Source organism: Triturus cristatus, chromosome 7, assembly GCF_964204655.1.
Source record: "Triturus cristatus chromosome 7, aTriCri1.1, whole genome shotgun sequence".
Taxonomy (NCBI): domain Eukaryota; kingdom Metazoa; phylum Chordata; class Amphibia; order Caudata; family Salamandridae; genus Triturus; species Triturus cristatus.
Genome location: NC_140590.1, coordinates 203,010,201 through 203,037,856, shown reverse-complemented (window position 1 = coordinate 203,037,856; position 27,656 = coordinate 203,010,201). Strand labels below are relative to the sequence as shown.

The 27,656-nt window shown below is 44.6% G+C and overlaps 1 protein-coding gene across 2 annotated transcripts in view; it reads left to right on the top strand.

Annotated features, from left to right (window-relative positions):
* The window catches only part of SCN1B (sodium voltage-gated channel beta subunit 1), a 456,449-nt gene that overhangs the window by 184,803 nt on the left and 243,990 nt on the right, over positions 1-27,656 (top strand). For both annotated transcript variants that reach the window (XR_014966378.1, XM_085616039.1), the window contains exon 2: positions 27,307-27,473. Coding sequence is in view for 1 of the 2 variants with exons in the window: in XM_085616039.1 (XP_085472165.1) it covers positions 27,307-27,473 (167 nt within the window). In the remaining variant the exon portion in view is untranslated. The remainder of the gene's footprint in view (positions 1-27,306; positions 27,474-27,656) is intronic.

Genomic DNA, 27,656 nt, shown 5'->3' with positions numbered 1-27,656 from the left:
TGATGACCAAGATTCATTTTTCATCAACAGGCTTCGGCCCAGAGCAAAAGAGAGGAAGAAATAAAGAAGATGAGAAAGATAGGAACCAATGGCCTAGGGAGGAAGCAAGAATGAAGTAAAGAGACATGAAGAGCAGGGTGGAGAAAGAAAGAGGCGTGAGGAGGAATCAAAACTAGACTGCTGAGCATCCCTGCCATTCATCTAAATTAGATGTGAGCATCCCGACATAGAGGATTCCAGCATAAGCCCACCCTGGAAGACACTGTGAATCCCTGCTCCTGGTAACTCTGAAAGATTCAGTACATCTTGCTCCCAGCCCCTCCTGAGGACAGTGCAGATCCCTGATCTCGGTAACTCTGGAAGACACAGGGGCGCAACAAAGGCCCTGTAGCCCTCGCAGCGTGGGGGGGCAGGCTTGCCCATACTGTAGGGGGACCACCTCAGCCCCTCCTGATGTCAGTGTGAGGGCCCCCTCAGCATATCTTGCAGGGGGGCCGCCTCCCGTTGTGTTACAACACTGGGAAAATACTGTAGATTTCTGCACCTAGTCACCTTGGAGGACACAGTAGGTCCTGCTCGCGGCCAGTCTGGAGCTCCCAAAAACATGCAGGATTCTGGCAAGATAGAACTGTGTTCTCTTGCAATGTTGTATTTATGGCCTTAACATCTGTCCCTTTAGCTGTCAGATTGTATTTGTTTGAGTCTCCTCATGCACGTTGCAAACTCTAATTAATTTCTGATGTGAGTTGGGAACCTCTGCCAGGAGACATCTTGTTCCAGGATTACATCGTATTCTTCTATTTAACCTTCAGTTGCCTGCGTTGTCCTTCCTGGGACACCATGGGATTTTTGGCAACGAGCTGGACTCACTTTTCCACTCACAAATTATCGGCTAAGCATTCTCGGATACTCCTCCTTTCAACCTTGCCCCATATCAGCGCACTACCATTTTGAAGTAAATCAAAACTTTCTATAAGTTGGATATTTGACAATGTAAATACCTTGTGAGACTGTCAGGATTTCTCAACTGTGCTGCAGGGGTGGCTCCTCCATTGGAGGGAAAGAGCGTCGCCCCACTTAACATCCCCCCAAAACCTCATGAAAAATAAAATGGTAATTTATTACTATTTTACATTTTATCCCCGTCCCCAACCAACTGTCAGGACGAGGGCGGGGGTGCTGCAGAGTGACAGCCGCTGGGAGGAGGGTGGGCTGTCTACACACATCTTTAAAATGCATGTCTTTTCGACCGGCCGTCTTGAGACGGCCAGCCACACATGCGCACTTAAAACATCTCTAAGACAGCTGGGTCGAGTCAGTGCGAGCCTCCAGGGAGCTGTGGAGCACCGAGCGAGGCTGCTCTCTCCAATCAGGGCACTGCTCTCACACCATGAGAACAGCACCCTGATTGGTAAAGAGAGTTCTAGGCTCCAGCTGCCAGTTCCTGTGGATGTCCGGAGCGGATGACGTTGCACTCGCCTGGTTACTTTTTTTAAATGTATTTGATTATTTTTTTTGTATGTGCGCACGCCCCCCCTTCCCGTAGATGCCAGCCGCTACTGCAGTTCTGCACAAGCTTCTCAGCTTAGAGGAAGCTTCTTCTGCAGCTGCTACTCAACTCTGCTCTTCTATGACATCCCGTCGCAGCACTACCGGTAAAAGGTCATCGCCGAGACTGTAGCCGTGCTGAAGAATCTGTCTGTGTCTCGCTGCAACATGGTTCTGCGTGTGAAACATGGTGGTTGTAATAGACTGTGGGGCATATTGATGAGAGGCTTGTGGCATGCTTGCTCCACGCAAAGTGTTCCAAGTGTGACGCAAGCCTCTAAGTCAGCTATTTGAAGCCACGCAAAGCCACATTGCGTGGCTTTGAATATATTCTTAAATATGGAGTAAGTCATTGCACCACAGATCGCTGGGTTGCCTTACTCCCCTTGCATGGGAGGCATTCCATGGGCATTGTGGTGGGTGTTTCTATGCAAAGCCCATGTATTTTGACGCATTCCCAGATTTACAAGCACTTGTAAACCTAAGAATGCGCCAAAATCTTACTCTTCCCCCAGCTGAGGCATCACGAGGAGAAATATCTTTATTTTTCCTCGTTTTTTCCTCTTTCTCTGTGTACTGCATTGTGCAGCACACATAGAAAGGGGTAAAAGCCTATCAGGATTGTTTTTGCGCAAGAAGGTGCCTCTTTCTGCACAAAACAAACCTGCATACAACGAGTGCCTGCATTGGCATGAGGCTGCCAAAACGATGCCAATGGAAGGGAAAAGGACAGGAATGCACGGTATTGGATAAATATTACACAGTGACACAGGGCAGTGCTTCAATGTGACTTGCTGCGCCGCCCTGCGCTGCTATTTTGATAAATACGCCCCTGTGTCCGCTTCGTCTGGAGCACAGAGTGAAGCGTGGTGGTCATAACTTGCGGTGTTTTCTTTCTTGATTCTGTCCTTTTTCTCCCAGACAGGTCTCACTAGGGCAACCGATGTAATTGCCTCAGTGCAGGTTTTACATGGGCTCTCCTGGGCAGGTTATAAATGAGGCAAGTCGATGGATGGTATTGATGAGTTGGGCTCGGACAGCATGAATGTTAATCTTGATGGATCGATGGATGGTCATTCTAGCAGGTCTGTTCAGGAGGATGGTACTGTGGAAACTAATAGGCCCATGAGGATGACATCTAAACCCACACATTTACAAAATGTTGTTCTCTATTAATGTTTTCTATGTACTCTCGCCACACAGGGTGCTTTTAGTTGTAATTATTGGTTCTTTATGGTAAGTTGTTTTTAGGTGTTCATTGGAAGGGGGAGGAGTGTTATATTCTGTTATAAGCTTCATTGCATGGCCTTGACTCTGTCCCTTTAACTATCAGTGTATTTGCTTGAATCTCCCTCTGCGGGTACCAAACTCTAATCTGTTTCTCATGTGAGTTGGCAATCTTTGCATGGGTACGCCGCGTGCTGTTCCTGTTCCGGTATTACATCGTATTCTCCTATTTAATCTTCGTTGCCTGCTTGATCCTTCCTGGAACACCACATACTGCTGTCCCAGGACCAGAATGTGCCAAGCCATACAGCAGAGAGTAGAGTGATCTGAAAGTGCAATGATAGCCAGTGGAGTGAAAAGAGGAGAGCGAGCACGGGGTCGAACTTGCTTGCCCCATAAATGGGACAGGCCTCGGGTGACACGTGACTGTTGTGGAGGGAGAAGTAGATTATGAGAGTTCATCATTACCATAGTCCAGTCTTGCAGGAACAAAGACATGGATTTAGGAGTGAAAGGCAGGGCAAAATCCGAGGGGCTTGAAGCTCTGTAAGGGACAAAGATGAAATATCACGCAGGGACCCGTTTTTATGGTCTGACTTGACAGCGCGGATGTCGCCAGACAATTATGTGAGCATCACTTGGAGAGGGACTTTGGCTCTGTCCACATATTGGGAGTCAGGAGTACATGGTATGATTGGGCATAAGTTGTATGCTTCCACAAACAAGCATTGGCAAAGCCAATAGGTCTCATCAATGTAAGAGCTATTGGCTATACCGATATTTTTTAGCCATGTTGTACACAAGCTAGGCTGCTATTCAGCTTGGCCAAATGTTATGGGGCGTGCAGAAGAGGGAAATGGAGTGTTATAAAGTGGAGTAGAGTGGAGTGTTATGGAGTGGCAAAGGGTCAAGCTAATAATAACTTCCATCTAGTTGCACTACACTTATTTTAACCATATCCTGAGCCGCCACTAATAAAGTTTACAGGCAAGGATTCTCAGAGATATATTTAAGCATAATTCACGTCACATCACACATTCACACCACACCAGCTCCGCTGTAATCAGGCGTCGTAGCACAACCGGGGGGCATTCGGTCACCCGATTGGGACCCCAATGATGAAGCATGACACAACTAGGTTGGTATGTGAGGGGTCTTTTAAATACACCTAATGGGTCCATGTATTAACCCGACTAGTGATTGTACCACATCCACATAGGGGGTTAGTCCTTTTTGTTTAGCTTACCATTATACCAGGGATACGGACGCACCCCATATTTCCCTTGCTCTCCCATTGTTATGCTATGACTTGTTGTGTTTGCCAAGCATTAACATTCATTCAAATTGTTCACTTAAAAAAACAAATTTTAGTTTGCCCAGCTATAAAAAGAATTACTGAATTCTCTTTAGTGGGTGCAAATGTCATTCGAGCTTCCTACGTTTGCTGCCTGCGAAACACTTTTAAATTTCAGAAGTTAAGTTATGAAATGGTAAATTTCTTGTCTTCTCCATAGCGACTCATCTGTGATTTTAGCATATGTATTTTTGCTGTCTTACTATGCAGTAGGTTTAAATGGTTTGCTGTCACTTTTGCATAATGGCCTTTTCGTACCTATTGCCATAAAATACAGAGACTTTTTAAGGCAAGGGCAAAGTGGGCTCTGGCCCCGGGCCCCAGCCTTCCAGGGGGCCCTCTGATAGAGCCAGCTCTGTTCTGCAGAGAGTCTTGCCCTGGTCACCTTCAATAATTCTTAAACAGATTGCTTGAAATACTGTTTTCCTTGAATGTATTTGTGGGCGATGCGTGAGAATCTCTTACATACAATTTTGCAGAAAATGTGTTTATGTGTCATGCAATATCCATAAAAATGTTAATTTCAGATCAAATCACATATGAGAAATGGAAGGTTGTCACGGACATTTGCAATAATATTAGTGAGCTACTGCTGTGTTACAATATTCCCTATCACTATCACTAAATATTAGTTATAAATACATTAAGAATTCGGACAAGTGTACCAGTGCACTGACAATGACATGGCCAAAGAGGGCCTGAAAGAGCTGAAATTGGATCAGAAATTCAAAGCTGTGGCGAACAAGGGCCCCCAAATTACGTTTAGCCCAAGGCCCCCAAAATGGTTAGGATGTCCCTGATAAAATAACATTTAGAAAGTTTAGCACCTTAGTCGTGGGGGAGGACTCGGCCAAGAGACAGTTAGGGACTGCCATTAAAGAGAGGGCTGGGGAGAGGGCTCCCATTCAGTGCAGGTTAACATGCCAGCGCCTTGGGACCGACAGCGTGCTGGTCACGCTGTGAAACTGGCACTCCGCCCCATGTGATATTTACTCCACCTGGTGGGGGCGCTGCCCACGGTTTGAAGACCTTTTCACCATCTCAATATGAATGAAGGGTATGGATCCAGTGAGTTAAGTAGAATCAAAAAAGGGAGGGGTCTCTAAAAGAACCTTGCAAGAGAAGTATTTCTTCTTTCCATTGCCTGACAATGCAGGAAGAATTAAAACGTGTGAAATGTAAACAGGGACTCATCGCTCACATGGATTACACTGAGGTTTTTTACAGTGTTTTTGCCTGTATAGTTCAGGACTTAAATAGAGAGCCCAGAAGGGAAGGGTTTCAAAGTCAGGTTTTAATTACTGCCTGATCTTAGCATTGGCAGGACCTGTCCCACTTAAAGCCCTGAATATATCCGAAGGCCCTAAGGGTCACCCAGTGGGGTTAAATATTAATAAGACACTACCTTATCAACCTCAGACTGCTCTGGAACACAGACATGCATACATGCAGCACTACAGGCACACAGACGGGGGCGCCCATCTGGTCCTCATGCATAACTCCAAGCACATTGCACAGAGCTTATTCAAAATATCCACTCTGACAACGCTGCAAACAAATATAGGCTAATTACAGCGCCGGTAAGGACTAGCCATTGCTTCTAACTGCTTTAGAGCTTGTAAACACTTTACAGATGTAAAATACAATGCAAGGCTCTAGGCATGCAGGGTGCCAGCATTCTTAGTGCCGCTGGCTGAAAAGCCAGTACTGGTTCAAAGTATCCAAAGGCTAGTTGGAAGGGAGAAGGCAGTGGTTGTGCCGTATAAGTACCTGATAATCCTATGGCATTCAAGACACACCATGTTCCAATCTTTGGCTTCTCTTTTTAAAATCACAGTTTTTAGTTGTAGTCTTCTCAGTAGATTAGTTTATCAATCAATCACAGGCTTTATTTCGATAAAAACTTATCATAAAAGCATCACAATAAAAAAATTCAGTTCATTTTATCTTAAAAACCATTTTTTACAATAAAAAGAGAAACATATCATAAATAAATTTAAAAAAACAGATTAAACAATTATTTTAAGCCTATTGGTTCTGATGCGCCATGCCCAAGATAAAAAATTAGAGAGGGCACAAGCATACAATGGGCGAGAGTCGGACCTTAGAATGCGTAACGCCTCGACATGCTGTCTGGTACCTAATGAACGGCACAGATGTTTAAGCCATCTTCTTCTTGGGAGTACTCTTGGCATTCAAATAGAAAGTGTGCCACAGTCTCATGCCGAGATATACAAAAAGGGCAAAATTCTGTCGTCTGTACGGGGGTTTATGTAAACAAGGAAGCCTGGTTGGGATGGCATGGAAATGAGTTTTATAATCTGCACAGGCTCCTGATTTCTGGTTTTCTATGAACCTTTCCACAATTCACGTTTAGCTTTCTTTACTTACAAAGTTCCCCATTTTATTAGTTATGGCATAAGCCAAGGCCTTTAAATTATGCTAAAATTGTATTTATTGTACGCGTAGAAGGGCTTTCAGACAGTACCCTTCATCCATTGGTCTGCTATTGTCTCATTCACATTTGTCAAGCGCTCACTGCAGCACACAGCACGGGGCAGTAGCTAAACGAGCTTCAGCCATTGGCTGACTTCACTTTGAGTAATTTGGTTCCTCTGTTTCACAAGGAACTCATCCACACACAAAGTAGTTCCCTTCAGTGCCAAAGACTACCATGGCAATACGTGCATTTTAAGACAAAAAATATTTTAGCTTTTAACCTATTTTTTTTTTAGATTGAAGAGGGCCAAGTAGCTTTCCCAGCAATAACATATCGCAAAATCCTTAGCAACATAAAACAAGCATTGACAGAGCCAAAAGTCTGGTGGCCAATGCAAAAGCTATTGGCTTTGCTAATGCTTGTTTCCTATGTCTATAAACTCACAGAGTTTTCTCTTGCCAGTTTAAGTTGGTGCAAGTTAGTCACGAGCACATGTACCCTGCATATATCCTGATTCTAATTTTCTGTTGAAAAATATTCTTAAACCTTCACTCAATGTTTTTGTTTGTGAGTACATACATACTCTTTTATAGTGAATACACTATAAATAACACCTGTGAGCAATTTGTGTACACAAATTACACTCACACAAAAATGCTCGTGAAAGTGCTGATTTTCACACGAAAACCTAACGTGGGTACAACTCCATGACCTACGATTTTTTCTGAGTTTTGAGCGAAACAGAAAGTTTTCCAAAAATCTTCCTCGAGTCGCTGAGCATTAGAAAACATTTACATACAGGATCTTATAATGTAAACAGCACTTTATACTTTGTAGAGCACATGATTGTATCTGTATAACGAACGTTTCGGATTCTGCAAATGCATAATTTGTGATATTTCATAGAGTGTAGGTGGGGTCGGAGGGCTCCCTCCATGCTGGGTTCCAAGCGGAAGCAGTTAGTTTACATTTGAAGCATTCCCATCCCAACTCAGAGTGCCAGGTGACATCCGGCACTCTGCCCCACTGTTCCTCAGTGTACGCCCGCTGAATTCATGGTTTCGCCCGACTGCACTCTTCGGGGGTGTTTCGTGGGGATACTGATGTGTGTGAGGTGCATGCTCTCGAGAAAAGGACTCGGTGCGGCGTGACCCGCAGCTTCTCGCCCTCACCGCGTGCACTCGGACATGGAACAGAGCTATTTATAGCTTGTTTTCAGCCCTGGCTCTTTGCACTTTGCATGTGAAAAACGAAACCTGTTTTTCCGGCTCACGCTCCGTGTTGCCCGGAGTCATCCTCTTCTTTGCCAAATACTTTCTGGCCATTTGCCAACACTTTTAAGTCATTCGAGCCTCCTCCTTACACTCAGTACATCCACCGTACACTTGCCCTCTTGCACCCTTCCCCTCTTTACGCCGGTCTAGCAGTCTTCACGTCTCTTGACATCCAAGGGCCCTGGTATTATGCGGCAGGGGAGGACCAAACTATGCAGTAGGGTTGAAGAAATTATGTGGCAATGATCGGCAAATTATGTGGCATATTGTGGCACTTTTTGTGATAGTATTACCTCATAATGTTGTCACTTTACAGGCTAATAGTATATGGACAAAAGTTGCACCTAATCAATGCCTGTTTGACATCAAAATGCAGCAATGCGCAGCAAGGCTGTCCACTGTGCAGCAATACGTGTCACCACGCTTTTAGTAACCTTTGAATCCAGGCGCGCAACACCCATTAGACTCACGGGGCTTAAGCCCCCCCCCCCCTCTTCCCTCGTGTGTGGCAGCCCGGGATGAGACACCTTCCCTGGCACACACCCAGCCGCACCCGAGCACTTCACAGGTCTTTAAAAGACCATTTGCATGTTAATGAGGCCTCGCTGTTGTTTCACCCCTTCTAAGAGCCCCTGCAGCTCCACTCTGCCTATGGCTTAAAAGATTCAGCCCCCTCCCCCCCCGAAATTTGGCTCTAGTTGCGCCTCTGTTTGAATCATTTGAGCCAGAATTTGTTGCTGTTAATTTCAGTAGATTATGCAGCAGATGACGGGCTGTGAGGCAAATATGGCAAATGTATAATTAAGAGGAAAACTCAGCAGCCGCAGAGCTGGCCAATCCCAGCGGTACTTTTTTTAACCTCCTCCGTTCGCATCCGACACAGCAAGCCCCCTTCCAGCGGTCGATTAGCATCTCGGTGTTCAGTCGCCGTTACAGCCATCTCTTTGCAGCTCAGTTATTCAGCCTTTGCAACATCGGAACGGGTCCACCGTGACCCTGGAGCTCGCACCTTACTACCCCGCACCGCGGGGGCTGCAGGGGCTAATTTTAGACCACTGAATGCAGTTCCTAATCCACCTCCATTACATTCTAGGTATTCAGTCCCCCTTGTACCGGAAGCCTCGCATCACAGGATTAAGTCCCCTTGATACATTAGTCCATCACATCCTCGGCATTCAGTCCCCCTTGCACTGCTGCTACGCACTACAGGATCCAGTATCCCTGACACGCTAGTGCATCACATCCTAGGTATTCAGTCCACATAGAAGGGTCACAAGGCTCCCTAGACTTTCAGTCTCCATCCCTCCCACTGCTTCACATCCTAGGCACACTATCTGCTTCGGAGAACGACCTTTACAACGCGGTCGTTACACCGCGGTATGTTTACATCGCGGGCATTACAACGCAAGTCGTTACAACGACTTGCGTTGGATGGCGCTCTAAGCTAAGGAATAGTATGATTTACTATTCCAACACCTTCCCTACTGTTACGTAGGGTGGAGTTGGAATAGTAAATCACACTATTCCTAAGTCCAGCGTCCTCCAGCGCAAGTCGTTGTAACAACTTGAGTTGTAACGAACGCGATGTAAAATACCGCGATGTGAATGTATGCGTAGTGAAGTCATACATTTGTCTGCTTCATGTTACAGTATCTAGTCTCTCTTACATCTGCTGCATCACATCCTATGCACTCTCTTCCTTTTAAACTCGTTGCATCACATCCTGTGCATTCTCCTCCTCTTACACCTGCTGCATCACATCCTGTGCATTCTCCTCCTCTTACACCTGCTGCATCACATCCTGTGCATTCTCTTCCTCTTACACCTGCTGCATCCCATCCTGTGCATTCACTTCCTCTCATACCTGCTGCATCCCATCCTATGCATTCTCTTCCTCTTACACCTGCTACATCATATCCAATGTATTCTCTTCCTCTTACACCTGCTGCATCACATCCTGTGCATTCTCTTCCTCTTACACCCACTGCATCCCACCCTATGCATTCTCTTCCTCTTATACCTGCTCCATCACACCCTGTGCATTCTCTTCCTCTTACACCTGCTGCATCACATCCAGTGCATTCTCTTCCTCTTACACCTGCTGCTTCATATCCAGTGCATTCTCTTCCTCTTACACCTGCTGTATCCCATCCTATGTACTCTCTTCCTCTTACACCTGCTGCATCATATCAAGTGCATTCTCTTCCTCTTACACCTGCTGCTTCATATCCAGTGCATTCTCTTCCTCTTACACCTGCTGCATCATATCCAGTGCATTATCTTCCTCTTACACCTGCTGCATCACATCCTATGCATTCTCTTCCTCTTACACCTGCTGCATCACATCTAGTGCATTCTCTTCCTCTTACACCTGCTACATCATATCCAATGCATTATCTTCCTCTTACACCTGCGCCATCACATCAAGTGCATTCTCGTCCTCTTACACCTGCTGCATCATATCCAATGCATTCTCTTCCTCTTACACCTGCTGCATCACATCCAATGCATTCTCTTCCTCTTACACCTGCTACATCATATCCAATGCATTCTCTTCCTCTTACACCTGCTGCATCACATCCAATGCATTCTCTTCCTCTTACACCTGCTACATCATATCCAATGCATTCTCTTCCTCTTACACCTGCTGCATCACATCCAATGCATTCTCTTCCTCTTACACCTGCTGCATCATATCCAATGCATTCTCTTTTTCTTACACCTGCTGCATCACATCCAGTGCATTCTCTTCCTCTTACACCTGCTGCATCATATCCAATGCATTCTCTTCCTCTTACACCTGCTGCATCACATCCAATGCATTCTCTCCCTCTTATACCCGCTGCGTCACATCCTATACATTCTCTTCCTCTTATACCTGCTGCATCACATCCTGTACATTCTCTTCCTCTTACACCTGCCACATCACATCCTGTGCATTCTCTTCCTCTTACATCTGCTGCATCACATCCAGTGCATTCTCTTCCTCTTACACCTGCTGCATCATATCCAATGCATTCTCTTCCTCTTACACCTGCTGCATCACATCCAATGCATTCTCTCCCTCTTATACCCGCTGCGTCACATCCTATACATTCTCTTCCTCTTATACCTGCTGCATCACATCCTGTACATTCTCTTCCTCTTACACCTGCCACATCACATCCTGTGCATTCTCTTCCTCTTACATCTGCTGCATTACATCCTAGGCATTCTCTTCCTCTTATACCTGCTGCATCACATCTAGTGCATTCTCTTCCTCTTACACCTGCTGCATCACATCCTGTGCATTCTCTTCCTCTTACACCTGCTGCATCACATCCTATGCATTCTCTTCCTCTTACATCTGCTGCATCACATCCTATGCATTCTCTTCCTCTTACACCTGCTGCATTACATCCTATGCATTCTCTTCCTCTTATACCTGCTGTATCCCATCCTATGTATTCTCTTCCTCTTACACCTGCTGCATCATATCCAGTACATTCTCTTCCTCTTACACCTGCTGCATCATATCCAGTGCATTCTCTTCCTCTTACACCTGCTACATCCTATCCAATGCATTCTCTTCCTCTTACACCTGCTACATCACATCCTGTGCATTCTCTTCCTCTTACATCTGCTGCATTACATCCTGTGCATTCTCTTCCTTTTACACCTGCTGCATCAATTCCTATGCATTCTCTTCCTCTTATACCTGCTGTATAACATCCTTTGTATTCTCTTCCTCTTACACCCGATGCATCATATCCAATGCATTCTTTTCCTCTTACACCTGCTGTATCATATCCAATGCATTCTCTTCCCCTTTCACCTGCTGTATCACATCCTATGCATTCTCTTCCTCTTACACCTGCTGCATCATATCCTATGCATTATCTTCCTCTTACACCTGCTGCATCACATCCTATACATTCTCTTCCTCTTGTACCCGCTACATCACATCCTATACATTCTCTTCCTCTTATACCTGCTGCATCAGATCTAATTCATTATTTTCCTCTTATACCTGCTGCATCATATCCAGTGCATTCTCTTCCTCTTACACCTGCTACATCATATCCAGTGCATTCTCTTCCTCCTACACCTGCGGTATCATATCCAATGCATTCTCTTCCCCTTTCACCTGCTGCATCACATCCAATGCATTCTCTTCCTCTTATACCTGCTGTATCCCATCCTATGTATTCTCTTCCTCTTACACCTGCTGCATCATATCCAGTACATTCTCTTCCTCTTACACCCGATGCATCATATCCAATGCATTCTTTTCCTCTTACACCTGCTGCATCATATCCAATGCATTCTCTTCCCCTTTCACCTGCTGCATCACATCCAATGCATTCTCTTCCTCTTACACCTGCTGCATCATATCCTATGCATTATCTTCCTCTTACACCTGCTGCATCACATCCTATACATTCTCTTCCTCTTGTACCCGCTGCATCACATCCTATACATTCTCTTCCTCTTATACCTGCTGCATCACATCCAATTCATTCTTTTTCTCTTACACCTGCTGCTCATATCCAGTGCATTCTCTTCCGCTTAGAAGTGCTACAACATATCCAATGCATTCTCTTCCCCTTTCACCTGCTGCATCACATCCAATGCATTCTCTTCCTCTTACACCTGCTGCATCACATCCTATACATTCTCTTCCTCTTGTACCCGCTGCATCACATCCAATTCATTCTTTTCCTCTTACACCTGCTGCATCATATCCAGTGCATTCTCTTCCTCTTACACCTGCTACATCATATCCAATGCATTCTCTTCCCCTTTCACCTGCTGCATCACAGCCAATGCATTCTCTTCCTCTTACACCTGCTGCATCATATCCTATGCATTATCTTCCTCTTACACCTGCTGCATCACATCCTGTACATTCTCTTCCTCTTGTACCCGCTGCATCACATCCTATACATTCTCTTCCTCTTACACCTGCTGCATCATATCCAGTACATTCTCTTCCTCTTACACCCGATGCATCATATCCAATGAATTCTTTTCTTCTTACACCTGCTGCATCATATCCAATGCATTCTCTTCCCCTTTCACCTGCTGCATCACATCCAATGCATTCTCTTCCTCTTACACCTGCTGCATCATATCCTATGCATTATCTTCCTCTTACACCTGCTGCATCACATCCTATACATTCTCTTCCTCTTGTACCCGCTGCATCACATCCTATACATTCTCTTCCTCTTATACATGCTGCATCACATCCAATTCATTCTTTTCCTCTTACACCTGCTGCATCATATCCAGTGCATTCTCTTCCTCTTACACCTGCTGCATCATATCCAATGCATTCTCTTCCCCTTTCACCTGCTGCATCACATCCAATGCATTCTCTTCCTCTTACACCTGCTGCATCATATCCTATGCATTATCTTTCTCTTACACCTGCTGCATCATATCCTGTACATTTTCTTCCTCTTGTACCCGCTGCATCACATCCTATACATTCTCTTCCTCTTACACCTGCTGCATCATATCCAGTACATTCTCTTCCTCTTACACCCACTGCATCATATCCAGTGCATTCTCTTCCTCTTACACGTGCTACATCATATCCAATGCATTCTCTTCCCCTTGTACCCGCTGCATCACATCCTATACATTCTCTTCCTCTTCTACCTGCTGCATCACATCCAATTCATTCTTTTTCTCTTACACCTGCTGCTCATATCCAGTGCATTCTCTTCCTCTTGGACCTGCTACATCATATCCAATGCATTCTCTTCCCCTTTCACCTGCTGCATCACATCCAATGCATTCTCTTCCTCTTACACGTGCTGCATCACATCCTATACATTCTCTTCCTCTTGTACCCGCTGCATCACATCCTATACATTCTCTTCCTCTTATACCTGCTGCATCACATCCAATTCATTCTTTACCTCTTACACCTGCTGCATCATATCCAGTGCATTCTCTTCCTCTTACACCTGCTACATCATATCCAATGCATTCTCTTCCCCTTTCACCTGCTGCATCACATCCAATGCATTCTCTTCCTCTTACACCTGCTGCATCATATCCTATGCATTATCTTTCTCTTACACCTGCTGCATCACATCCTGTACATTCTCTTCCTCTTGTACCCGCTGCATCACATCCTATACATTCTCTTCCTCTTACACCTGCTGCATCATATCCAGTACATTCTCTTCCTCTTACACCCACTGCATCATATCCAGTGCATTCTCTTCCTCTTACACCTGCTACATCATATCCAATGCATTCTCTTCCCCTTGTACCCGCTGCATCACATCCTATACATTCTCTTCCTCTTATACCTGCTGCATCACATCCAATTCATTCTTTTTCTCTTACACCTGCTGCTCATATCCAGTGCATTCTCTTCCTCTTGGACCTGCTACATCATATCCAATGCATTCTCTTCCCCTTTCACCTGCTGCATCACATCCAATGCATTCTCTTCCTCTTACACGTGCTGCATCACATCCTATACATTCTCTTCCTCTTGTACCCGCTGCATCACATCCTATACATTCTCTTCCTCTTATACCTGCTGCATCACATCCAATTCATTCTTTTCCTCTTACACCTGCTGCATCATATCCAGTGCATTCTCTTCCTCTTACACCTGCTACATCATATCCAATGCATTCTCTTCCCCTTTCACCTGCTGCATCACAGCCAATGCATTCTCTTCCTCTTACACCTGCTGCATCATATCCTATGCATTATCTTCCTCTTACACCTGCTGCATCACATCCTGTACATTCTCTTCCTCTTGTACCCGCTGCATCACATCCTATACATTCTCTTCCTCTTACACCTGCTGCATCATATCCAGTACATTCTCTTCCTCTTACACCCGATGCATCATATCCAATGAATTCTTTTCCTCTTACACCTGCTGCATCATATCCAATGCATTCTCTTCCCCTTTCACCTGCTGCATCACATCCAATGCATTCTCTTCCTCTTACACCTGCTGCATCATATCCTATGCATTATCTTCCTCTTACACCTGCTGCATCACATCCTATACATTCTCTTCCTCTTGTACCCGCTGCATCACATCCTATACATTCTCTTCCTCTTATACCTGCTGCATCACATCCAATTCATTCTTTTCCTCTTACACCTGGTGCATCATATCCAGTGCATTCTCTTCCTCTTACACCTGCTACATCATATCCAATGCATTCTCTTCCCCTTTCACCTGCTGCATCACATCCAATGCATTCTCTTCCTCTTACACCTGCTGCATCATATCCTATGCATTATCTTTCTCTTACACCTGCTGCATCACATCCTGTACATTCTCTTCCTCTTGTACCCGCTGCATCACATCCTATACATTCTCTTCCTCTTACACCTGCTGCATCATATCCAGTACATTCTCTTCCTCTTACACCCACTGCATCATATCCAGTGCATTCTCTTCCTCTTACACCTGCTACATCATATCCAATGCATTCTTTTCCCCTTACACCTGCTGCATCATATCCAATGCATTCTCTTACTCTTACACCTGCTGCATCATACCCAATGCATTCTCTTCCTCTTACACCTGCTGCATCACATCCAATGCATTCTCTTCCTCTTATACCCGCTGCATCACATCCTATACATTCTCTTCCTCTTATACCTGCTGCATCACATCCTGTGCATTCTCTTCCTCTTACACCTGCTACATCATATCCAATGCATTATCTTCCTCGTACACCTGCTACATTACATCCTGTGCATTCTCTTCCTCTTACACCTGCTGCATTACATTGTATGCATTCTCTTCCTCTTATACCTGCTGCATCACATCCTATGCATTCTCTTCCTCTTACATCTGCTGCATCACATCCTATGCATTCTCTTCCTCTTACATATGCTGCATCACATCTAGTGCATTCTCTTCCTCTTACACCTGCTGCATCACATCCTGTGCATTGTCTTCCTCTTACACCTGCTGCATCACATCCTATGCATTCTCTTCCTCTTACATCTGCTGCATCACATCATGTGCATTCTCTTCCTCTTACACCTGCTGCATTACATCCTATGCATTCTCTTCATCTTATACCCTCTGTCTCCCATCCTATGTATTCTCTTCCTCTTACACCTGCTGCATCATATCCAGTCTATTCTCTTCCTCTTATACCTGCTACATCATATCCAATGCATTCTCTTCCTCTTACAGCTTCTGCATCATACCCAATGCATTCTCTTCCTCTTACACCTGCTGCATCACATCCTGTGCATTCTCTTCCTCTTACACCTGCTACATCATATCCAATGCATTCTCTTCCTCTTACATCTGCTACATCACATCCTATGCATTCTCTTCCTCTTACACCCTCTGCATCACATCCTATGCACTCTCTTCCTTTTATACCCGCTGCACCCCATCCTATGCATTCTCTTCCTCTTGCATCTGCTGCATCACATCCTATGCATTCTCTTCCTCTTGCATCTGCTGCATCACATCCTATGCATTCTATTCCTCTTAAACCCTCTGCATCACATCCTATGCACTCTCTTCCTTTTATACCCGCTGCATCACATCCTATGCATTCCCTTCCTCTTACACCTGCTGCATCATATCCAATGCATTGTCTTCCTCTTACACCTGCTACATCACATCCTGTGCATTCTCTTCCTCTTACACCTACTGCATCACATCCTGTGCATTCTCTTCCTCTTACACCTGCTACATCACATCCTGTGCATTCTCTTCCTCTTACACCTGCTACATCATATCCAATGCATTCTCTTCCTCTTATACCCACTGCATCGCATCCTATGCATTCTCATCCTCTTACACCTACTCCATTACATCCTATGCATTCTCTTCCTCTCATTCCTCCTGCATTACATCCAATGCATTCTCTTCCTCTTACACCCGCTGCATCACATCATATACTTTCTCTTCCTTTTATACCTGCTGCATCACATCCTATGCATTCTCTTCCTCTTACATCTGCTGCATGCCATCCTATGCATTCCCTTCCTCTTACACCTGCTGCATTACTTCCTATGCATTGTCTTCCTATAACACCTGCTGCATCCCATTCTGTGCATTTTCTTACTCTCTTACCTGCTGCATTACATCCTATGCATTCTCTTCCTCTTGCACCTGCTGTATCCCATCCTATGCATTCTCTTCCTCTAACACCTGCTGCATCCCATCCTGTGCATTCTCTTCCTCTCATACCTGCTGCATTACATCCAATGCATTCTCTTCCTCTTACACCTGCTGCAGTACATCCTATGCATTCTCTTCCGCTTGCAAATACGGCATCACATCCTATGCATCCTCTTCCTCTTACACTTGCTGCATCCCATCCTGTGCATCCTCTTCCTCTTACACCTGCTGCATCACATCCTATGCATTCTCTTCCTCTTACACCTGCTGCATCCCATCCTATGAATTCTCTTCCTCTTACACCCACTGCATCACATCCTATGCATTCTCTTCCTCAAATACCTGCTGACATCCTAGACTTTCACCAAGGGGCATACCTCCCACTGGTGCATCAGGTGAAGTGGCACCGGGGTGCAGAAGCCTGAGGGGCCCACAGAACACTGATTATTGCTAAATTTCATAGTTCACAGCAGGCAAGGGGGCCCATTCACTATCCATCTCAAGGGCCCAAGACAGATTGCCTACTAGCATCTGTCCTCTCAATGCTTGATCCTATTGAAGTATGAAAACTGCTCCCTGAGCAGAAACACTGGCTTTGACACATAGAGGTGCTTTTCTTCTCTTTGCAGGAATATGAGTGAATGTGGACCCAGGACCCTCCTTGACTCTTAACCCCTTCAGTGCCCCGCCCTTTCCCCCTCCTGTGCCGGGCCTTTCATTAGCGGGCGGGGTCCATGACGAGATAGTCTCGTCATGGGCACAGCGCAACCGTGCTCCATGACAAGACTATCTCGTCATGGGCATAGAAGAGGTTAAAGGGCCTGCTGTTTTGCATGTAAATATCGGGTGAGACTGGGTAAGGCAAACCTTTGTTCCCCAGCCAGACTGGCTCCAAACACAGTCGAAGGGAAGCATGACCAGAACCAGTTTTGAGTGACCACAAAGGAGGAGCAACTCATTTCTGAATGGAAGGTGCACACGGGATTTGCACAAGAGAGAAAAGGTTTCCCCATTTTGGATTTTAGGAGAAATTTGCTTTCTGGGCTTGTATGCAGTAGGCCAAACAGGAACTGCTCAAAAAGTGGGTAGGGTTACCCCTGGGAAAATTATTCCATTAGTTAGGAAGGAGTCACCCTCACCCATTAGCTAGTGTCAGCCATAGAGGTGGCACTCCAATGCACCCTTCTCAAAACACTTTCTGGACCTGTTGTAAAGCATAAAAAGGACTCTGGCTGCATCGCCGCACTGCCGTGAGGGGTGTCTTTGCTGAGGAAAACGCAGAGGAATCACCAATTCAGCAGGAGGAGCCGCGTAAGGAATCGGGGCTTGCAGGAGGGAAAGCGAGGCTGCAGCACGGGACTCCGTTGACCAGGAGTCCGTGCGTGGCCACAGGTGCGCTGCTGCCCGCCCACCCGTCTATCCACGCCTACATAAACGTTCTGTCTTCCGCTCAGCGGGACGCGAGCGGGGCGCCCCGGACGAAGCCCGGACAAAGGGCGGACAGTCTGTGACAGTCCGGGACTGTCCGAGGCTGCGCTGGGCCATACTCTTTACCACCGAGCTTAGGATTCCCAGAACTTTGAAGACATCTATTCTGGTAACTCGTTAATTGGTTGACTGCTCAGTTGAACTACCAAGCTAGTTTAAAACCCACTGTTATTGACATTTGTAATCCTGTCTTGCCTTCAACATGCCTATAAGCCAAAGGGAACCATGTTTATCGGGGTCAGGCCCTCTTGACAATTACTTAGTGGAAAAGGTCAACAAAATTAACAGTGACCGAAGGGCTTCTTTGGGGATGGATAGCCCCCAGGATAACCCTCAAAATCCTTTAAATGCTGTGAGAGACCCACTGGACAAAGGTATTTGTGACTCCCCTCCCCATCCCCCAGCCAACGCTACCGTTATGGCCACAGCTCAGGTTTACATGGATCCTTTACTCGCGGACTTAACCTCAGCGAGTGAAGTTATAGACGAGGTTACACCTGTTCTCAGACCGGTTAGGAACTGTAGAAAGCAACAAAGTAAAAAGGGGGGGGCTTTCATAAAGGAAAAAAAAAGGGTCGATATTGCGGAAAAAGCTCACACCGAATTAGACGAGCCTTTAAACAGCAGTTATGGTGTAATAACCCCATTATTCCCTGACCAATTCTCCCAATTAATTAGCTCTTTTGAGGTTTTACTTGATGCTAAATTAGAACTACTTATGCAACCTCTAGTACAGAAACTTGATATGGTCGCTGATGAGGTTAAGAGGTTGGGAGGATTATTAACAAAACATTCAAATTGGGTAGACAGCAACAAAAAGAAGGGGCAGTGTGCAGCTGGGCAAGAAAGCCTAGATAGAGTAGAACACCTACAGTTACCATCTCAGCCCTTCAGTATTAATGCTACAGTCACGCCAACTCCCCCAGGGATTACTCTAGCTTCAAATCCAGTTAGCCCAGTAGTAAAGGAGTTGGTCCCGGCGCATAAAGAAGAGGTGGAAATGAAAGGTAGAATTATAAACTTACCCCCGGCATGCTCCCCTTATGTTGTGATTTTAACCAATGTCCCACCTCAGGACAGGCTTTCAGTTTCTTCGCATAAGGAATCGCATGACTCCCTCAAGCAAAAGACAGTTTCGTGGTTACATAGGAAGTGTGGGTACCCTCTCAATTTGGCTAACGACATCTTAAGTACTCGAAGAGTAAAATGGATCGGGCCTTCCAAAAAATCATTTACTGGCGATTGTGTCATAGCTAATTTCAGACACACACAACATGTGGCTACCGTTTTACTGAGGGCAGCATCCTTGGCACAAGATGCAAATAGTATTCAGGCACGTCCCCTTGGTTTCTTTTACACCCACCTCCCCCCTAGAGATCGCTTTCACCTGACAAGGTGGAGAAATCACACTCCAGCGACGGAATTGATGCCTTTTCCCCACCAGGGTGTAGGAGCTGACCATCAGTCTTTGGGTGGGCCTAATATACCCACGTGTAATCGTTTTGAGGCACTCTCTCTGTTGGATATGTGTGATTGACAGGAGGCTGGTATTCATGGGGGGGACGAGTCATCCCTGGTTCAGGTCCTTCATGAAGAAAATCAACCTCCTGTATCTCCCGTATGTATTAATGTTAGTCACTCGACTGTTGATAATTGTAAGGGGGGATCAATCAAAATGTTAATCAAAATGTTAACGTGGAATATTGCGGGCTTACGTGCCAAGAGAGATAATACATCCTGGTTAAGCTTCTTGAAGGACTATGACATCCTGGCATTTCAAGAGACCTGGGAAACTGAATGTAATTTTTGGTTAGATGGCTATACGTCCTATTTTGTTCCAGCATCAAAATCAGCATCTGGGAGGGCCACAGGAGGTTTAGTGGTTCTGCTTTCGGTGAAACTAAAAGGAACAGTTAGCAGGATAACTTGTTCATGTAATAATTTTCTTATAATGGAATTTAAACTTTCCAACAACACAAAATTATTATTGGTAAATTGCTATAACTCTCAGCAAGGGGACTCGCCGAATGCTCACTTGATATGGTTGGCGGATTTTTTAAATACTTATTCTTTGAAGCAAACCACTTTCTGTCATTATATTTTGTTAGGTGATTTTAATGTACACTTATGTAGTCATAATTGTTGCTTATATGATATTGATGGGCCAGATTTGACATCCCCTCAGCATTTTGAGCACTCAAGTAAGGGGGAAGCTCTGGAAAAACTTCTTTCCGAAAACCAGTTGTACGATCCAGGCTTCTATGATCAAAACTCTCGGGTGCCCACCTTTATTGGAAGGGATAGTAACACTATAATTGACTACATATTTCTTTCTTCTGGTCTTTTAAAATATGTATGTTTTTATAATGCGATTCAGTCTATTTTTAGCGACCATAATCCAGTGGTAATTGAAATGTTAGATGGTCTTTCCCTTTCAAATACCTTAACCCCACATATGATGGACATTGAAGTTAAGGCAAAGGACCAGGGGAGGAGGCTAAACTGGTCTAAGGTAGTTCCGGAGGAGTTTTTTAAATCAATTAAGTTAGAGGCGGCCCTGGACCTGGAAATCTGTGGAGACCAACATTCTACGGGGAAGGAAGTAATTTCCTCGTTTGAAGTTATATGCTCCATAGTGGCAAAGGACCTTACTAGTAAAAGTAGACCAGCTCCCAAGAATGTAGTTTCCGGCTGGTTTGATCAAAATTGCACCAAAGCTCATAATAATCTCAAAAATGCGCTTCAGGCCAGTCCGAGGAATAAAATTCTGGTGTCGCAGTTAAGAAGCGACTATAAAAAAGCATTGATGGTCCGGAAAAAAGAAATTAAACATAATGCCTGGGCCGATCTTATGGATAAAGCAACCTTAAAAGATAGTGCGAAATTTTGGTCTATTATCAATACTCCTCTTTTTTCCGACGTTAAAAACGGTGTGTTGGAAACTAATATAGCAGAGGAGGACTGGTTGAGTCATTTTAAAAACATATATGGTAGCCACCTTGATTTAGAATCCTTTAATGGGCAAGCCTCGGTTTCCACCTTGACACCAGTTAGGTTTCATATAGGAGAAGTCACTAAAGCGATTGAAGACTCTGCAGGAAAGAAGGCTCCTGGCCCGGACGGAGTCCCCACCGATCTGTACAAGGCAAACCCGGTGTTTTGGGCCAATATACTGACTAATGTATTTAACACCTCGGCTACTGTGGGTTTTCCTAAATCCTGGACTCGTTCTATCATAATACCGGTGTTCAAGAAAGGCCAAAGGGCTGACCCTAGATGCTATAGGCCCATATCCTTGATAGACTCCTCTATAAAAATCCTGTGGAAGGTCATACTTGCTAGGAATAGGATAACGAAGTGGGCCTTGGATAATAACATCTTGTCAGACGCACAGTATGGCTTTAGAGCCGGCCGGAGCACGGAGGATCAATGTCTGAACCTCCTCCTAATAATAGATAAATACACTAAGGCGGCCGGGGGCTCCATTTATCTGGGATTTATGGATTTGTCCACGGCCTTTGATCTCGTAAATAGGTCAAAGCTGTGGACAATGCTCCTGGAGATGGGACTTGACCCACCCCTTGTGTATTTTCTTTCAGAGCTCCACAAAGATCTGAATGCCTCGATAAGGATGACGACTGATGGGAAGTGTACGTCCAGCTTTAAGTCTAGCAGAGGGGTACGACAGGGATGCATTTTAGCTCCCATGCTGTTCACCCTATACATAAATTCCTTGGAGCAAAACCTGCTGGCTGCTACGCAGGACATTCCGCGTATGGGAGGTACCCCGATCCCAGTCCTCCTATACGCGGATGATGCTGTCCTGCTGGCCAGGACCCCCCTGGCGCTACAAAGATTGCTGGACTCGTTTGGGGACTTCATGCATAGCCTAGACTTGGTGGTTAATAACGGCAAATCACATGCTATGTCGTTATGTCACGCGAAAAATAAGGTAAAGCCTTTTTTTCTGTAGGGGAGCTGAAATCTCAAGAGTGAAGGTTTTCACTTACCTGGGAGTAGTCTTTGATGACAAAGGCTCATGGTCCCCTCAGCTCTCTATAAAGGTAAACTCCGCGAGAAGCTCATCTGCGGCAGTACTTGGTTTTGCAAAAAGGTTGGGAGGAAAGCCGACAGAGGCAATATTAACAATTTATAAAGCCAAAACTGTTTCCATTGTAAGGTATGGGGCGTCAATCTGGGGTTACATTAAACACGACGTGATCCAAACGGAGGAAAATAAATTTTTGCGCTCCCTCCTTGGCCTCCCTCAATCAACCGCTTCTTATTCAGTCCATTTGGAACTCGGGATTGGTTACATAGCAGATATGATTAAATTAGCCCCTCTGCTGCTATGGATTAAAATATGGCTAAACCCGAATCTTACTTTAAATCATAAAATCCTAAAGGACTGTACTCGACTTGACAACATGAATAAAATTCAATGGCTGTCAAATATCGAGTTGTTATCTGCCTACATTGGGAGACCTGAAATCTTTTTTAACCCTGAAATTCTTTGTAAGGCAGATCTTGAGTGGGTAAAATCTAACTTTATGAAATTAAGGGAGGCCGAGCGGGAAGAAGACGAATTTCGTAAACCCTCTGTCATGGGACATGTCCTGGTATCCCAGCCCTCAGGGTTGTCATTATATCTTACAATGGTAACCAACCCTTTTCATAGATGGCTGTTGACCAAATTCCGGTTCAACCAAGTACATATAGTTCTTTGGGATGTGGTTGGCTGGAATAGGCTAGAAGATGTTGCCCCTTGCAAGTGCGATGACATTTCTCCACAAGACACTACGCACTTTATGCTCTTTTGTACTTTTTTCAAATATGCCAGGAAGAAGTTTATTATTCCTTTGTTAAAAAGTAGGAACTTTACACAGTATAAGCCAGCTCTATTGTTCTTAAGCATGCTCGAATGTCCATTAACTATGTTCTGTGTTGCTAGCTTTTTAGTGGCAGCTGTCAGAGAAAGGAGGGTTAGACTAAAACTAATACAAGATATGGATCCTATCTGACATTTGAAAACCAAACCTGCATTAAGAAATTACGTTGATTATGGTCTATTATGAAATTTTAATAGGAATTGTTTTTAACTGTATATCTGTGAATTGCAAGATTTTATATATTTAACTGTGTAGCATACTTTTATGATTTTAATTAATCGAATAAAGTGGTTTTGACTTGACTTGACTTGACTCTGGCTGCTATTTGAGACCTGTGAGGAAACCTGAAGGGCTTGTCCTGCTCACACTTGTTCCTGGTCAAAGGAGTGGACTCCAAGAATGAGTTGACTGACCTCCCATGTGGCTATATGGATACAATAAGCTGTAAGAGGCCTTTTTATTGAGGTGCCCATCTGACCATTTGCCACTGCACCTGGAATGGACCCTTCTGGTGGCTTCATCTGGAGGGAGTCCTAAACTCAAAGTGCTCTCTCTTGGGTCCTGGGACCCTTAGCTGTGTCTAACTGGGCTTCTCCTACAATCTCTCAGTAGTTATGACTTAGAAAAATTCTGACTTCCAGTTGCCGGAGGACTGGGACCAACTATCCGAGCCAGTTAAGTTGCAACTTTGCTGGGCTGAAGAAACAGGTTTCTTCTACTTGGATTGTCTCCATAGAAGCAAATCCATTTCACCGAGCCCTTAGCAAGAATCTATTAGCCTGCATCCTTGTCCCGCCGAAGGATTCTAATCTCTGAAAAAGAGACTTAGAGCCTGATTTAGAACTTGGCGGACGGGTTACTCTGTCACAACAGTGACGGATAGCCCGTTCGCCGAAATATTTATCCCATAGGATGTAATGGGATCTATATTTCTGCAGACGTTTGTGACAGAGTAACCCATCCGCCAAGATCTAAATCAGGCCCTAAGTCCGAACGTAGAAATATTTGCAGGGCGAAGTCACAAAATGTATCCAGTCAAGTAGAGGACTTTCCTGGGGGTGAAATTTGAACTTTTTCCACTTAGTGCTTGTCTCACCAAACAGCTTCAGTGGGACCTTGTACAATGCATAACCGGCTTCGAGAGGACTTCCTCACATAACCTTTGCAACCTAGCCCTACTGAAGGATTTTGAAAGGCCTGATTCATAAACGTAAAGTTACACTTTTGTGTATATTTACTATTTTGTAGTATTCACAAACTAAAAGTTTAATTTTACCAACAGTAATTTAATGACTGCAGAGACTCCAGAGTCAGAGCAGAGAACTCCACTCATAAAAAGATAGGATAGACCCATCTTTTTATGTTTGGAGTCTCCAACATGAATGTAGAGTCTCCGCGGTCATAAACATTACTATTATTAAAATTAAACTCATATTACTTTTATACTTTTATACTAAAACTTTAGAGAGATCTACAACTAATAAATTAATTCATCCATTGAACCAAATGAATCAAACCAACCATCACTTACTTAATCTCCGAGTGCCGATTTAAGTGTCATTGTACTTTCAGCTAACAATGCTTTACTATCATAGTTTAAGATTGCACTGCTGTAGTGCAATCTATGTATGTTTGAATGTGTTAGATGTTCATATTTTGTATTCTTGTATACACATGTTTTCTTTTGTTTTTGAATTTAATATCTGTAGCACGGCACCTACAAAAAGATTAGTATCTTTCATGATTTTTTCCTCTATGGATGGAAACACAATTTTTAGGTTTGAGAAACAACATATTCGTTTCTAAACACAGAGCTCTGGTAATGTGTCTGCATTTCCCTCTCTTTGGAGACATTGAATGCTTTTTAACTGCCAGGCGTGAAAATACCATCAACTGCAGTACTTTTTAGGTCGAGCTTGGGCAGCGCATGCGCTGCTCTGCGAGGAATGTCAATGCTGTATTCAGGTATGGACTTGAAGCTCTGCCTACTCTCTGCCCATCTTTTCAATTGGCTGCTGTGACTGCCCTTTGTAAATGTTGGCTTCTGATTTGTTAATAGGCTTATTAGTCCCACCTTAGTACCTCCCTGTCTTCTTTTGTAACCTCCCATCAGGACTGGACCTTTTACATGTGTTGTTACTCGGTATGCTTTATTTACAGCCTTCCAGCCCTATTTTTTTAAATGACTTTCTAGTACTTGCTGTTGCAGGCACACTTTTCTCTTCCCAGCTAACAGACACAGCATTTGCTTTTAAAAAAAAATTATTATTAGAGAAGTTTGGAGGGCGCATGTTATGTTTCATGCACTTTCCTTAAGCCCGCCATGCTTTTTTGAAATTTTTATTAAAATTGTGGACATGTTTTGTCAGCGCTGTGCCTGTTTCACGAGCACCATGCTGGTTTTGCTTTTATTGGTGTGTGTTCCCAGCACGCCTTATGTTTCACCACTCCAGCCTTCTCAGCACTCAGAAGAAGCGGCATGCGATGCGAGGGGCCCTTGAGTATGCCAAACGTTTTTACCCATAAAGTGCCACATACTCTTTATCTTTAACATGGTGCCCTCGCACCTTTCCCTTGTTGTACATGGACGCACACAGACAACAATGGCCTCAGCGGCTTGAAGACCCTCATCCCCATCCCACCCCCGGGTGCCATGCTTTAACTTTCAGCATGGCGCCTGCGTTTAGATTAATGACACATGCGCCACGCTTAATATATTAGCAGATGCACAATTATTTTATTCATCACCCTCACCAAACATGTCCAACCCGTATCCTACTGCCTTTTCGCTGTAGCCTGTAGTTGTTCACGCACCTCGTGCCTGACTTTACGGCTGGCGCTCTGCCACAGCTGAGGGTGGTGGTGGCGGCAGGGTAGGGCTCAGCGCACGCTATAACAGCAGCAACTCCTCGGAGTCCCAAGCCTCAGCCGCACGCAGCACCATAGCGGAGAGCAGCTGCCTATGTTTCAGTCCTTACTGCACTCCAGTATATCATTCCCTTCAACATCTGCTTCTTTTCCCCCAACTGCAGAATGTTGGCTTCCCACACTTTCAATGCCTCAAATCGCTCCATTTTCTAGTTATGATTCTGCTCAGCATTTGTTTATCTTCACCACTTCTACACGTCTAAACAGGGCTTTAGGTGGGATCAAATAATTGGGGGGGGGGGTCGCTCAAACAGGCATGGCCAATGTAATTAAAGGCGTGGCTTAAAAACAGGTACCCTAAAAATCTGTGTTTAGCGTACTGTGGCGTCCAACTGGTATTTTGCTGTTTTGTCATTGCACCCAAGCATTTGCAATGGAATGGGTCTTGCATTTTTTAAACTTTTATCTATTGGCATTATAAATGACAATGACTTTTATTTACTTATAGTCGTTTCTTGCAGGTTTTCAAAACACATAAATAGATAGCATTGTCATTTACAATGCCAATAGCTAAATATCTCGCGAATGCGAGACCTATTGCATTGCAAATGCTTGTTTTCTATTAGACAAAGCAGGGCTGTGAAAATAGTTGAGAAGACCCACCATAGCATGTGTGCGCACATAATGGGCCAATGTTCGTTATGCTTCGAATGCAGTCGTGAAATTGCACATACCTTTGCTATTTAAAATAGTTTGCGACACCCACAAACCTCTAGAAACCCGTCATATGAATTTAAAATTAAAAAAAAACTAAAATACTTCACTTTAAATGTCAATGATATTTTACTTTACACAATTACATATTTGCACTGGAGACATATACATATTACTATTTTGAAAGCTTATTGCCAGAGACCTCTCAAGAGGGTGTCCTATACATAGTACAGAGGCCTACCAGTCCAATGTACCCACTGTAAAATGTTGTGAAATTCTACCTTGTAGCTAGGAAGACCGCCATCTTTGAAACTCCATCTTTGTTCCATCTTTGTTTTACCTACTGACTTTGGTCCTTTCTCTTTCTCTGTTCCACTCAGTTCCATCCTGCTGGGCAGGATGCGTGGAGGTCGAGTCAGAGACGGAGGCTGTCTATGGCCAAACCTTCAAGATCCAATGCATCTCCTGCAAGAAGCGGAGCGAGACCACGGCTAGGTCCTTCGTGGAATGGTTCTTCAAGGAGAAAGGGGAGGACTCTTTCAGCCTGGTGAGTGATCTCCTGTTGCAAAGGCAGAAGCAAGAGACTGAGGGGCATATTATCAAGAACGGCGTTAAAATTATCGCCGCTTTAGCAGCAGGAAACTGCCGCTAAAGCGGCGATAATGGGCTTGATAATATGCCCTTGAGAATTCCAATAGAAGCCCAGGTTCACACCAGAATTCTCAAGGGC